The 13,049-nt window shown below is 40.8% G+C and overlaps 1 protein-coding gene across 1 annotated transcript in view; it reads left to right on the top strand.

Annotated features, from left to right (window-relative positions):
- Positions 1-4,627, top strand: part of LOC103273512 (E3 ubiquitin-protein ligase HECW2) — a 54,894-nt gene extending 50,267 nt beyond the window's left edge. Inside the window, exon 13 of the mRNA XM_021719013.1 lies at positions 2,291-4,627. Coding sequence (XP_021574688.1) covers positions 2,291-2,402 — 112 coding nt within the window. The 3' untranslated portion in view covers positions 2,403-4,627. The remainder of the gene's footprint in view (positions 1-2,290) is intronic.
- The last annotated feature ends 8,422 nt before the right edge of the window (positions 4,628-13,049 follow it).

Genomic DNA, 13,049 nt, shown 5'->3' with positions numbered 1-13,049 from the left:
AGCATCAACGTGAAGCCACAAGTGGAAAATTCCACACCTGACCTCTCGTGACAGCATCATAGTCAAAGTACAGTAAAAACTTTGTGTCATGCACAAAATTTTAAAGAATATTGTGTAAAATTGCCTTCAGTCTATGTATATAAGGTATATATGAAACATAAATGAATTTCGTGTTTGGACTTGGTTCCTATCCCCAAGATATCTCATTATGTATATGCAAATATTCAAAAATGCAAAATATACCCCAAATCCAAACTCACCTGGTCCCCAGCATTTTGGAAAATGGGTCCTCAGCCCACATTTTTAGAATATAACAGATCTTCTTCACAGTGTTTTTGTTTGTTTGTTTTTGGTTTGGTTTTTTTTTTTGAGTTGGAGTCTGTCACCCAGGCTGGAGTGCAGTGGCACACTCACGGCCACCCAGCATTGACCTGCTGGACTCCAGCGATCCTTCTGCCTCAGCCTTCCAAGTAGCCGGAACTATAGGCATCCGCTACCACACCAGGCTAATTTTTTTTTTTTTGCTTTTATTGTAAAAACGAGGTCTTGCCAAGTTACCTGGGCTGGTCTCAAACCCACAGGCTCAGGCAATCCACTTACTTCGGCCTCCCAAAGTGCTGGGATTACAGGCTGAGCCACCAAGCCCAGTCACAGTCTTGTTTCTAATAAGCCATGTAGCCACATACCTGCCTTGTCGCTTTATCATCTCATAGTTCTCATGGGTCATTATGGTTTTTGGCAATTTATTGAAAGCAATTAGAGTAAATCTTTTTGATGGTAATGAAATGTAGCTAACAATACATTTATTATTATTTGGTCAAACACTATGAGCCAGATATTACATGTTCCTATTATTTCATTTTAACCCTCACATCCTTTGGAGACAAGTTGTATTATTCCCCTTTTACGGGTGAGAAAGTTTATAGCTTAGAATTCTAATAACTTACTCTAAATCACACACTGGTAGAATTCAAACCCATGTCTGCCCAAATCCAAGCCTCAGATCATCCCAATATGGTGCCCTGCATCCAGGAATATTAACTATTTCGTTGGGGAAAAGTGACTTATAAGAATAAATATTCAAACATGTGACTTTGTAGAAATTGCCTGTTAATGATCATAGCTCCTAAAATTCCATATTCATTTGGGAGCATGTTTTCCAAGTCAAAGTTACTTAGGTCCTGAAAACAAGCTGTTGGATGTTCAGAACAGAGTGCTTCCTATTCTGTGTTAAAAGGGCAGATCTGTTTCTTGATAAGATGTCCTGTTTGAAGACTGTCTGTTTTTTGTGATCCAGGTGCAAACAACAGGAAAACATTTTCTTCCTATCTTGGCAAAAGGAGAGGTATTTGTAAAGAAGAATACTTAATGTAGTGATTTAAATGGCCTTTTTTTTTTTTTTTCATTGTGAATTGGAAGAAAACAGATTATAGTACCAGATTCAAAGAAGTAACAATGGCCTACTGACTTAGACAGAAAAGCCAGCCAGGGAGTTTCCCCAAGACTCAGCGCCATGAGACAGGTCTTCAGTGACACTGGGTACTCTTCCCTGTTCAAGAACATGAAAAAATGCAAAACTGTGGATTATCTGAGAGACACCTAGGCAAATGCCAGCTCTGAAAACAAACCACAATGCAATGCCTTATACCCATGTCTTTAAAAGATCAGCTACCAAAAGAGAAACAAAAGCCAAAACTTGTCTTTGTAATTCTTAGACAAGTCAACAAACAATAATTTGCATGTAATAAACTTTTTAGGTGATTGTGAAATATAAAGAAAATATTTTTTAAATATTCTATTTTCCTTAAAGAAGTTCAGTTCTGAATTGATTGATTGATTGATTGTGTGAGTCTCACTCTGCCCAGGCTGGAGTGCAGTGACAACATCACAGCTCACCACAGCCTCAACCTCCTGGGCTCAGGTGTTCCTCTCACCTCAGCCTCTCGAGTAGTTGGGACTACAGGTGTGCACCGCCACACTCAGCTATTTTTTATTTTTTGTATAGACAAGGCTTTGCTATGTTGCCCGCACTTGTCTTGAACTCCTGGGCTCAGGCAATCCTCCTGCCTCAGCCTCCCAAAATGCTGGTATTATAGGAGGAGCCACTATACCCAGTCTCAGTGCTGAATTTTTAAACTTAAAATTTTTTCCAGTTTTTCCAAAAAGTGTGAAAATTGGCAACAAATAAAATCGAATGTGAAAGACAAGCACACGCATACATGTACACATGTGCACACATACTGCTCTTTCCCATAACCCACTCTAACCCATGTGCTGCTTTTGTCCATAGAGCCCACACTTGCTTCAACCGCCTGGACCTTCCCCCATACCCGTCCTTTTCCATGCTTTATGAGAAGCTCTTGACAGCCGTGGAAGAGACCAGCACATTTGGCCTCGAGTGACCTGAAGGCACAACACCCAGCTCTGCATGGACAGGTGATTCCAGAACTGCCTTCTAGAAGGACAATGGATCATTGGTGGTTTCAGAAGTGCACTGCCTGGAGGGTAAAGCTGAGAGCTGCTGTTTCCAGGAACACCAGCACTGTCACTTTGGACACAGGGGAGTTTGAGGTCCAGGGAGCAACCCAGCAGTCTTGCAATCATAGTTCTTACCTGCCAACCTTTTTCCATGTGTTATGTTCCAAGACAAAGATGAACCACATGTGAGCGGGTCCAGGGTCATTCTAGGCCCTTGGGAGAGCCTCAAGCTCACTCTTGATTGTGACTGAAGCCAAACTGGCAGCCTTGGCCACACTCCAAATTAGTGCAAGTTAAAGAATATAGTAAAACAAATCTATGTCCTGAAAGTACATCCATGTGAGCCCCAAGTTATAACAGAATATCCACTTCCTGCTCATGCGTGCCTGCATGTGTGCACCATAGGTTTCAGCTCTTACGGGAAACGGGGCAAATGAAACCACGTCCACCAAGATAGCTTCACAGACTTGCAACAGGGTGACTGTGACAATGTATATGCAAGTGTTATGTGTGTCACTACGGCTGAAGACAAACCGTTGCTCAATGAATTACTGATGACAGATCTTATGCTTTATAATGCATGAAAACAATTTTAAAATAACTAGCAATTAATCACAGCATATCAGGAAAAAGTACACCGTGAGTTCTGTTTATTTTATGTAGGTTCATGCTATTTACATTCTTTAAGATGTATATAAGGGCCTACCTGTCACACCGTCTGTGTCACTCATCCCATTTCCATGGCCCGTGCTTATGCGGGTGTCATGTTAATGTGTGTCCTTTTAAGCACTCTCAAGGGAACTAAACAACCTTTTATTTTTATAAAGGTAAGAAAAAATTCCCCGAAATATTTTGCTTTGAATGTACCAAAGGTGAAGGGACATGACAATATGACCAACAGCAGTGCCATCACTTGACACGTACAGTAGAAAATCGCCTCTAAATCGGCATCCCTCACAGGGCCGTGGCCACGCTGCAAGGACTGTGCATCTGAGTAATAACTTTCTAAGATTCACTATATGTGATAGTATGATATGCATTTATTTAAAATGCATTAGACTCTCTTCCATCCATCAGATACTTTACCGGATGGCATTTAATACAGATCTTTCGTATTCCCCCCGGGTTTTTATTTGTACAGCGTCATCCAACACTATGCTCAGTTAGGAGAGATCAGTTGTAAGAATTCCACATTCCCTCAGCAGCGAAGACATCAGGGTGGAAACTCGCAGTACTATATTTCTAAGCCTGCATTTTCACTGATGCATAATTTTCTTATTAATATTAAGAAACAATTTTTCTATGGTATCTCCAAAACGGCATGACTCACCTTATTTCTGCGTAACTTTGTGAGAGGGTGTCCTTCATCTCAATTGCTGTTGGGATTACTCCATGTCATTGCTAATTTCTCCACTTAAGGCCATAACTCATCAGAGGTTCAACAGAGTGATGTTAAATTGGGACAGAGAAAAGCTTGGCAGGTGGTTTGCCAGCCTGTGGGGTTTATGGGCATTGCCCAAACATTTCTTTGAGAATTACATATATAAGCAGCCATGGAATTCCTTCATGACACGCTGGCAATCTTACATCTCTTAGAGGTCACCCTCATAACTCTCACAGGTGGTTTTGTAAGAGGTGATTGCTCTCCATTAGCTAAGCTGTGTTTATGGTTGAGATCTTCGAGAAGAACACCATTAGGCTGCACCCCTGCGCTAATGGTACCATGGGTGGGGATACGTTTTTTAAAAAGTCTGTAGAAACAAGAAAGGAAGATGTATTTGTGTTACTATAATTGGACCAGACAAAAACAGAAGAGAAAAATATTTTAACTGGAAATGTTAGTTTGTACTTATGGATTATGAATACAAGTATATATTTTATTTTGCAAACTGTTTTCACTTGTTTGTGTTCTTTTCATTATAAGGAAAAATAGTATAACACACTTTAAAAAAAAGAATCGCATTTTTGATGGTATGTAAGAGGTTACAGAGCTGGCATTCTCTAAGCAGCAGATACAGAGGGCTGCATTTCTTTCAAAAAATACATTCATAGACCATGTTAGCTTTCATTTTGGTTTGAGATACTTTGTTACATTATTCCATATTCTTAGTTAAAAGAGAATTGAAATAAAAATATATCTCTTTAATTATTTCTAGCAAATATATTTTTTTGTTAAGGTACCCAACTTCTTTCTAAATGACAGTTTACTTTAATGTATGCAAACATTCTTAACTAGTATAATTGTCTAGTTGATACTGTTCTCAGAATTGGAAATTATCAAGGATGTACTTAACATATCAGAACTCCATAATAACTTATCTATTATTCTTCATTAGTAAAACAAAAGATAGTTAATAATAACTATACAAAATATTAAATAACATTTCCACAAGACAAAGTAGACTTTGATAAACTTTACAATGAGAAATAACCATAAGCATGTTCTTCTGAGCTGTGAGTTCAGAGAATGAGCCTTCATGGTCTTGTTTTCTTTAAGAAATCCATCAACGATGTTCCTCCTTACAGAAGACAGTCAGTCACATCATCTGTACACAGAACCTCTCCGATGAGAGATAGGCATGCCATTGGCTTGCACTCCCTGTCAGCCAAGTATTTGATGATGGAGTTACAAGATTCAAAATCTGTCCTTGAAAAGCTCACAGTCTAGAAAAGTGGACCCTAAGGTGCAGAAAAGTATTTTAAATCAAATTTGGTAAGTTCTACAATCAAGGAATGAGGAAAGAACAGCTTACTCCATCTGGGAGATTCAATGGCGGTTTCATAGATGGTAGATAATGTAGTTAAAAACATCACATGCACACTGTTTCTGCTGGTTACTAAGGCCATGTGAGAGTGTGTCCATGCTGGTTATGTGTTGAATCTTGGATGCTCTTATGCAACCAAGGTTTAAAGTGTGTCACTATGGATCCGAACTCTCCAGATTATCCAAGAAATGCCAAATTCAACCGGGCAGTTTCCCTCTGTTTCCTTTCATGTGTACAACAGGGTACTTTCATTTTTCAGTGTAAAAAATCCCAGTCCCTGCACCCAAACCACTTCTGTGGTCAAAACATTTTTCTTGTGCACAAAATGAAAGGATCTTGGTTAAAGAAGTGTAGCCATGATTTTCTAGTTTATGCTGTGCTATTTATTTAGTAGAAGTTCTGCAATAAATAAAGGAAATCTGTCTCACATGCATAGCAATCAGAAATGGTAAGAAGTCATCCAAATGAATGATGGTAACGTAGAGTGTGTTTGCACAGCTCTTGCAGGCACACCTGTCTTGATCCTCACAGACTTTGTCGGGTACAAGTATTAAGTTACATCTGGGATGAGCCTGATTTTTATTGATGGATTGTGGGATCGGTTTCAGTGCAGCATAGTCACAACCTTGTGCTTCATCTTGAAAAACGTGGAGACTAATGTTTGTACCCAGGTAGTCGACTTTCAGCGAGATTTACATGACGCTTCCTCCACCCAAACTCTCACTTCCTTAAATAAGCACACTTAAAATGTGACATCTGAAAAGTCCATGAAGAAATTAGTATCTTCATGGAAAAACTCCCCACAGATTTAATATCTGCATTTTACTACTTGTCATGAGAAATTAAAAACAGAAGGCAAAATTGGATTACTTTGGACAATTTATATAGTTTGGTAGTTTAGTTTTCCCAAATATTATTTGGATGCAAGATAGTGGAAAACGCTAATCAGAAGCCTTATTTTATTTTTTTAATTTTTGCTAGGGCTGGATCTAGTAAGTCCTGACAGCTGGATTCCAGTGATCTCCATTAAGGGGCCAAGTCAGCCTCTCTTTACCCACCTATCTTACTCACAATCATCCAACATTTTTTCTAACTATAAACTTTATTTGTGACTTGTGACTCCTAACAAGGCAGACATCTTATAATGAATAGTCTAGAAATCTATTCAGTTTCACCTTATACAGGAAGATCCAGGGACTGGTGAGAAGGTGTGTGTGACCCTGTGTCATAGACATGCTCACAGGAAGAACAAGGTCCAGTCTCCAGACCTGGGCTGTGGTTCAGGGCCTCTGGCTGGGTTTTGGCTGCTTTCTGGCTTAGTGGATGAGGGGCAACATGCTACACTGGAGCCATCTTACTTCCATGAGACTCGTGTTTAAAGGAATAGGAACATCACTTTTAGATTCTAACTTTGCAAAACTGATACCCTTTCCAGTTCATTTGTGTTTTCCAGATGAATGTGTTTGGCATGAAAGCAAAGGAATACCAGACAGGAAAACTTTCTGAATTGTGGCTTGAGGCCAACAGTTGCCCACTGAAAGGGCGATAAAATTAAAAAGTGGAGAAGAGGAGCCTGGCAGTGGTGCCACCCCCAGGAATGTAATGTTGGTCACTGACCAGCTGTCAAGCCTCAATGGAACTGCATCCCAAGGAGCTGGTACCAAGGACCCAGTGTGGGCTGCCCTCATCAGAGCCAAAGGGGCCGAAGGGGGCAGAGGGACAGTCAGGACAGGCACGTGGCAGAGGAACTGTTAACACATGGCGTAAGGTTCATGATGGGGCATGATGGTGGGGCCAGAACCCTACGTCAGTGTGGTTTCTGGATGAAGAGAAGAATGTCACGCTGCCTGATGAAGGCACAGTCTGGTAATAGACTTGGTGGGAAACACCCTCATCTTATAACTTGACATTTCCTGTATTGCACAATGGAATTTAGCCCCAAAGTATTCTTTTTTTTTTTTGAGTTGGAGTCTCACTCTGTCGCCCAGACTGGAGTGCAGTGTCCGCTCCCGGCCACCGCAGCCTCGACCTGCTGGGCTCCGGCGATCCTTCCACCTCAGCCTTCCAAGTAGCTGGAACTACAGGCGCACGCTACCATGCCCAGCTAGACCCAAAGTATTCAAGCTAACCATAGCTCCATCAGAAAATCCAACCATTTAGCATTCATTTATGTTGCAGGTTTTTTTTAAAGTAAGAATAATGTTACTATTATTGAACACGCTTGTATGAAGTAACAGAAAGGGTATTTTTATTTCCTCATACTTCATTTGATTTTTAGTAGACATTCTTTGACATTAGCATAGCTTTGGAGATACATTCATGGTTGCTAATGATAACTTAAATGTCCTCTGTTAATCTAGAAAGGAGAATCCTAAACGTAAATTGCAAATCCTAAACTGAATTGCAAATGGAGACTGAATGAGTGTTTCCAGTTCAAGAAGTTGATCACAACTAGGAAAATGTTTGCTGAGGTTTTTATCTGCACAGTGATTTATTTGGCACTGGTGGTAGAACAGCTCTGCAGAGTAGGATGGCCTAATCATGTGGTGTCCGGTGGCCTTGGGCAGCTGATGTCTTTCTATTCAACTTTTTTTGGAGATGTTACAGCCCCAAAGAGTGTTGATAGGCGCGTTGTGAGTCCAACTGAATTAGCTATGGCTAATGCAGGTGAGCATTGGACCATCAGTAGCTTCCAGTTACTGTCACCTTCTGTGAAATAGAGTGAATGGTGTTCAAGAAACACCTTAGTAGGATTCACCAGGAATTAACACAGAACCGAATATTCTTCTAGGACCCTAATGCTCTAAAAGGTGTAATTACAACCTGTTTTGCTTTGTATGATAGCATAAGTAGAATCTGGGGCTGCTAATGTGTTGGCAAGGGCTTCTGATTACAAGTTTCTGTAATGGAGATGCAGGCATTCCAAAACAAATGAATGAAGATACTTGCATCTCTCTCGCCTCTTACTGAAAGTATTAATCTAATTTTATAATAATAATTACTTTTTAATGTGAAGGCTCTGTAAAAAAGATTATTTCTGAGATTTCAGTAGAGCACAGGTGGTGTATTTTTTTAAGACTCCTCGTTTCTTCTCACAGCCCCACTCACTCTGCCTGCCATGCCACCCAGCACAGTGAATGGGGATGTTTCTAGTTTGGGGTTGATTTAAGCTTCATGTTCATCCAGTGTGACTTTTTATAGAGAATAATAATGGGAGATACTTGCTGTTAGCATTAAGATGATATGGCTTTCATTTTATCTTATGTTTAAATTTTTTTTTTCAAAGCAAATAATGCAGATTGTTGATATCCTAGAAATGGCTTTGAGTGGTATGATATGGAGCCTAGGATTATGAGCTGAGACTCATTTGTTTTCTGGGTAATCCATATTCTTATCCTCAACCGAACCCCTGACTCTTCTGTTATATTTTTTATGATTCTGAAATGCTTTGAGGGAAAGATATTTTAATGTATATAATTTGTTTTATTTTCATACTGATCTCTATTTTTGTTTAAAACCATGTTGCATCATGAAATCACTTACTCCAGAATAAATCTTCTTTAAAAAAAAAATGTGATGACTTCTCTGCCGTACTTTCGGGGAGGGAAAACTCAGGAGGGAGGAGACAGAGGTGGAGATGAAGTCCCAGGGTCTCAGCAGGCAGCTCTGCAGGTATGGAAGGGTCCACTTCATGGTGTTGGTCATACTTATTTTGTTTGTTTATTTTATGGATTTTCCATGTTTATTGTTTCTTTAGACAGTGTTTATTTATTTTATTTGAAATCTATTTTACTTATCTCTAAAAACATCATTTACCATTTGATTTGCCATTAATTGTATAGGAATGAATGAACACAAATCATAATCTCTCAATTCACATGGGTTGAGACTATTTGTTGAGTCGTTTGGTTGAAGGGTTAATTCACAAACATGTATGCACACCACCACCACCACCACTCATATCAGTTTAATCTAGGGGTCGCATATTCATATGCCTACAGGGACCAGGTGGGTATTTAGGGAGTGAACCTGGCTAGGTGTAAGGTGCAGAGAGCAGGGGGTTAACCCATGGGGGAGTTCAACATTCAGCTCTAGCAGATCCTCGGTACATGAAATTCAGGTCCAATGTTAAAAGAGCCTCTATTTTGTCCAGAGAGACCCAGAAGTCCACATTTTGGTGTAATATTCCCAGATCTCTTTCGTACTGGGTGGATCAAACCAAATATATCTACAGATTGAACTTGCCTTGCAGATCAACTGCTTGGAACCCTTGCTTTGATTGCTCACATTATCTTTTATACTTGATTGACAGGTAGTAGAAATCGACCAGATAAGGCTGGGCACAGTAGCCTACAGCTGTAATCGCAGCACTTGGGTAGGCCAAGGTGAGAGGACCACTGCGGCCAGGAGCTCCAGACAAGCCGGGCAACAACATAGTGAGACCCTGTTTCTACAAAACATTTAAAAAATTAGCCAGGTGTGGTGGCCCACATCTGTAGTCCCAGCTACTTGGGAGGCTGAGACAGGAGGATTGCCTGAACCCAGGAGATTGAGACTGTGGTGAGCTGTAATTGTGCCACTGTACTCCAGCCTGGGTGACCGAGTCAGACCCTGACTCAAAAAAAATTGGCCAGATAGATATGTTACTAAAACATGACAGTTAACAGGAAGTTGGGGAAAAGGGAAAGGCGGGTATATACCCTGAGGGCAGTCACTAGAAGCTGTTCTTGAAAATGTACTGTGTTTACCAGTGTCTGCCTGAAGATCAACTCGTGTTAATTCATGTGAGTTAAGAGGACCCCTGTCAGAACTGCATGGGATAGATGTCCCACTAAACTTCTTATTCCACATTTTAAATTAGAAATGCACTTCATCTATCACCTGAGAGCACTTGACCAGAAGAATCATCTTCTACCAGCCATGGAAGCTTAGCATTGTTCTTGAAGGAGAAAAGCAAGACCCCCGTCAGGCACTGACTTCCTGATTTGCGTCATAACATCCTCGATATCCTTGCCCTCAGTGTGCTTTTATTATGATACATTTATCTGCCTTTATTATTATTTTTTAATGTAAATGTGAAACGCAGTTCATTAGTAAATGTTTGAACAATGATGAATAAAGAATAATAATTCCTACCATCCACCACTCCTGGAAGTCTTTCATGCTGTTTTTATTGCATCTTTAAGCCAGAAAGCCTTTAGCCTCTTCATCAAGGGACGAAGACTTTCTCTTCATATTTCCTTCTTGTTCAAAAATGTTTACCCATTCATGACTTTTTTCTTCTAAATAGATACCTCACTAGTATTGCATTGTCAACCACCGTAAGACTCACAAGAATACATTGAGATGAGAATGTCTGATAAAGATGTAAGGTTTACACTGATACACGAGTTTCATACACTTTGTCTGACTATTTTAAAGTGGATTGTTTCCCCCAAAAGATGTTTAGCTGCTGGATTTTTCATTCAGAAAGGAAAAACTAGCAAGTTCCCAAAGCATAAATTTTTGAAACAATATATATTTCTTTGACAATTTATAATAATGTTATAAAATGCCACCTCCGTCTGCACAAAATACTTGGGTAGTATAACAATTTATCTTTAGGTTGATATTTCGGCTGGCTGATTCTTGATCCTGGTCAACACATGCCTCTCCCTGCCCCTGCTCCTACCCCCAAATTAGGTTCCTGAGTTCACACCAAGGAAAGACTACTTTGTATTCCTACGAGGCTCTTGTCCCAACATTCAGTGCGATTTCTTTTGAATTGGATTAAACCATCTGAAGGACATCTGTTGCTGTGTATGGAGAGCCAGGTCTAATGATTCAAACTGAATGTTTGTGTCCTCCCCAAACTCCTATGTTGAAACCTAATCCCGTGTGATGGTGGTTCGAGGTAGGCCTTTGAGAGGTGGTTAGAGCACACAGATGGCCTCATGAGTAGGATTCGTGCTGTCTTCTATCAGCGACCCCCGAGGGCTCCTTTGTGCCTTCTGCCATGGGGAGACACAGAGAGAAGGCACCATCTATGAACCAGGAATCCAGCCCTCCCCAGGCACCGAGTCTGCTAGCATCTTGACCTTGGACTCCCAGCCTGCAGAACTGTGAGAAGGATCTGGTATTCCATTACAGCTGCCCAAACAGGTGGAGGCCCCCGAGAGGTCAGAGATTTCCTATGCTGTGTCTTCCTAGGCCTACACTCATGACATGGCCTTCTACTTACTCCAAGAGAAAGGGAAGTTCCAGAAAGAGAAGGCAGCCCACTAGAAGTAAGAGCACATACTTTCCAATTCTTACAGCTGGTCCACATTACCCTCTAAGTCTTCCCAGGGCAGAGAAGACTAAGTGGACACAGGACGGGTCATTAAGTGGGTCCAGGAAAATGGAGGTCCAGAAATAAGCCAGTCTTGCTTGCCCGAGGTAGGGCAGCACTCCTCACCTCTAGCATCAAGTCTTAGAAGCCCAAGAGAAATCTCTAGCAACGAAATCCCGCCAGCATCTGTTGCTGTTTGTTTTATTAATGATGGCCGTTCTTACTGGGGTTAGGTGGTACCTCAGTGTGGTTTTGATTTGCATTTCTCTGATGGTGAATGAGGCTGAGCACTTTTTCAGGTGTCTGTTGGCTGCCCGTATATCTTCTTTTGAGAAGTGTCTATTCATGTCTTGTTCTCACTCATAAGTGGACCTTGAACAATTATAATACTAAATGAAAGGGATTGGCAGTAGTGGGAAACTGTTGGGGGCAGGGGGGGTGGGATTGGCAGTTGAAGGAAACTGCTAGGAGAGGGAGGGGCACACCTCATCAACAAGGGCACCTGCATAATCAACGTTTGTATACCTAACCCTGAATTGTACCCCACATCCTTATAAAAAATTAAAATTAAAAACCAAAAAGAAATTCCAAAAGAGAATAGAGTGTGCAAGCAACATTTTAGGAGGAAGTGAGGAGAAGGAAGAGGACTATGCTCTCCCCCAGGGGCCAGTTCTATCCTATTGGCCCTGAATTGGTCCCCCAGAGCAAAACTAACAGAACAATCAATCCTTTTTTTAGTGTTGGCTGAAGAACCATACACCAATGGGTGCTAATTTACTTTTACTCCAGCCAGCTTCAGTTAGAAAACCCTGTTAGCATTTCTCGCCAATTAAAACCACACTGAGATACCACGTAACCCCAGTCAGGATGGCCATCGGTAACTCAAAAAAAAAACCAAAAAAAACCAGATGCTGGAGAGGATGTCGGGAAAAGGGAACGCTTCTACACTGTTGGTGGAAATGTAAACTAGTACAGCCTCTGTGGAAAACAGTGTGGTGATTCCTAAAAGATCTAAAAATCAACCTTCCATATGATCCAGCAATTCCCCTTCTGAGGAAGTCAGATCACTCTGTAAAAAAGTTACCTGCACATACATGTATATGGCAGCATTATTCACAATAGCAGAAACATGGAACTAACCGTGCTGCCCATCAAAAGTGGACTGGATCAAGAAAATGTGGTATATATGCAAAATGGAATATTATGCAGCCATAAAGAAGTATAAAATTATGAACTTCACAGCAACTTGGATGGATTTAGAGTCTGTAATACCCCGTGATTTATCACAGAAACAAAGATCTGAGTACTACATGTCCTCACTCATAAGCAGGCCCTGAACATTTGTCATTACACTATAAGAAAGGGTTTGGCAGTAGTGGGACACTGCCAGGGGAGGGAGGGGGGCACATAACATCAATAAGGATACCCACACTTTACCTGTATAATGACCACTTGTGTACCTAGCCCTGAATTGTACTCCACATCTTTAAAATACT

The sequence above is a fragment of the Carlito syrichta genome, unplaced genomic scaffold (genome assembly GCF_000164805.1).
Source record: "Carlito syrichta isolate Samal-C Ts95f unplaced genomic scaffold, Tarsius_syrichta-2.0.1 Scaffold314074, whole genome shotgun sequence".
In the NCBI taxonomy this organism is placed as follows: Eukaryota; Metazoa; Chordata; class Mammalia; order Primates; family Tarsiidae; genus Carlito; species Carlito syrichta.
Note: the sequence above shows the minus strand (reverse complement) of the source record. Positions and strands in the feature narration are given on the sequence as shown.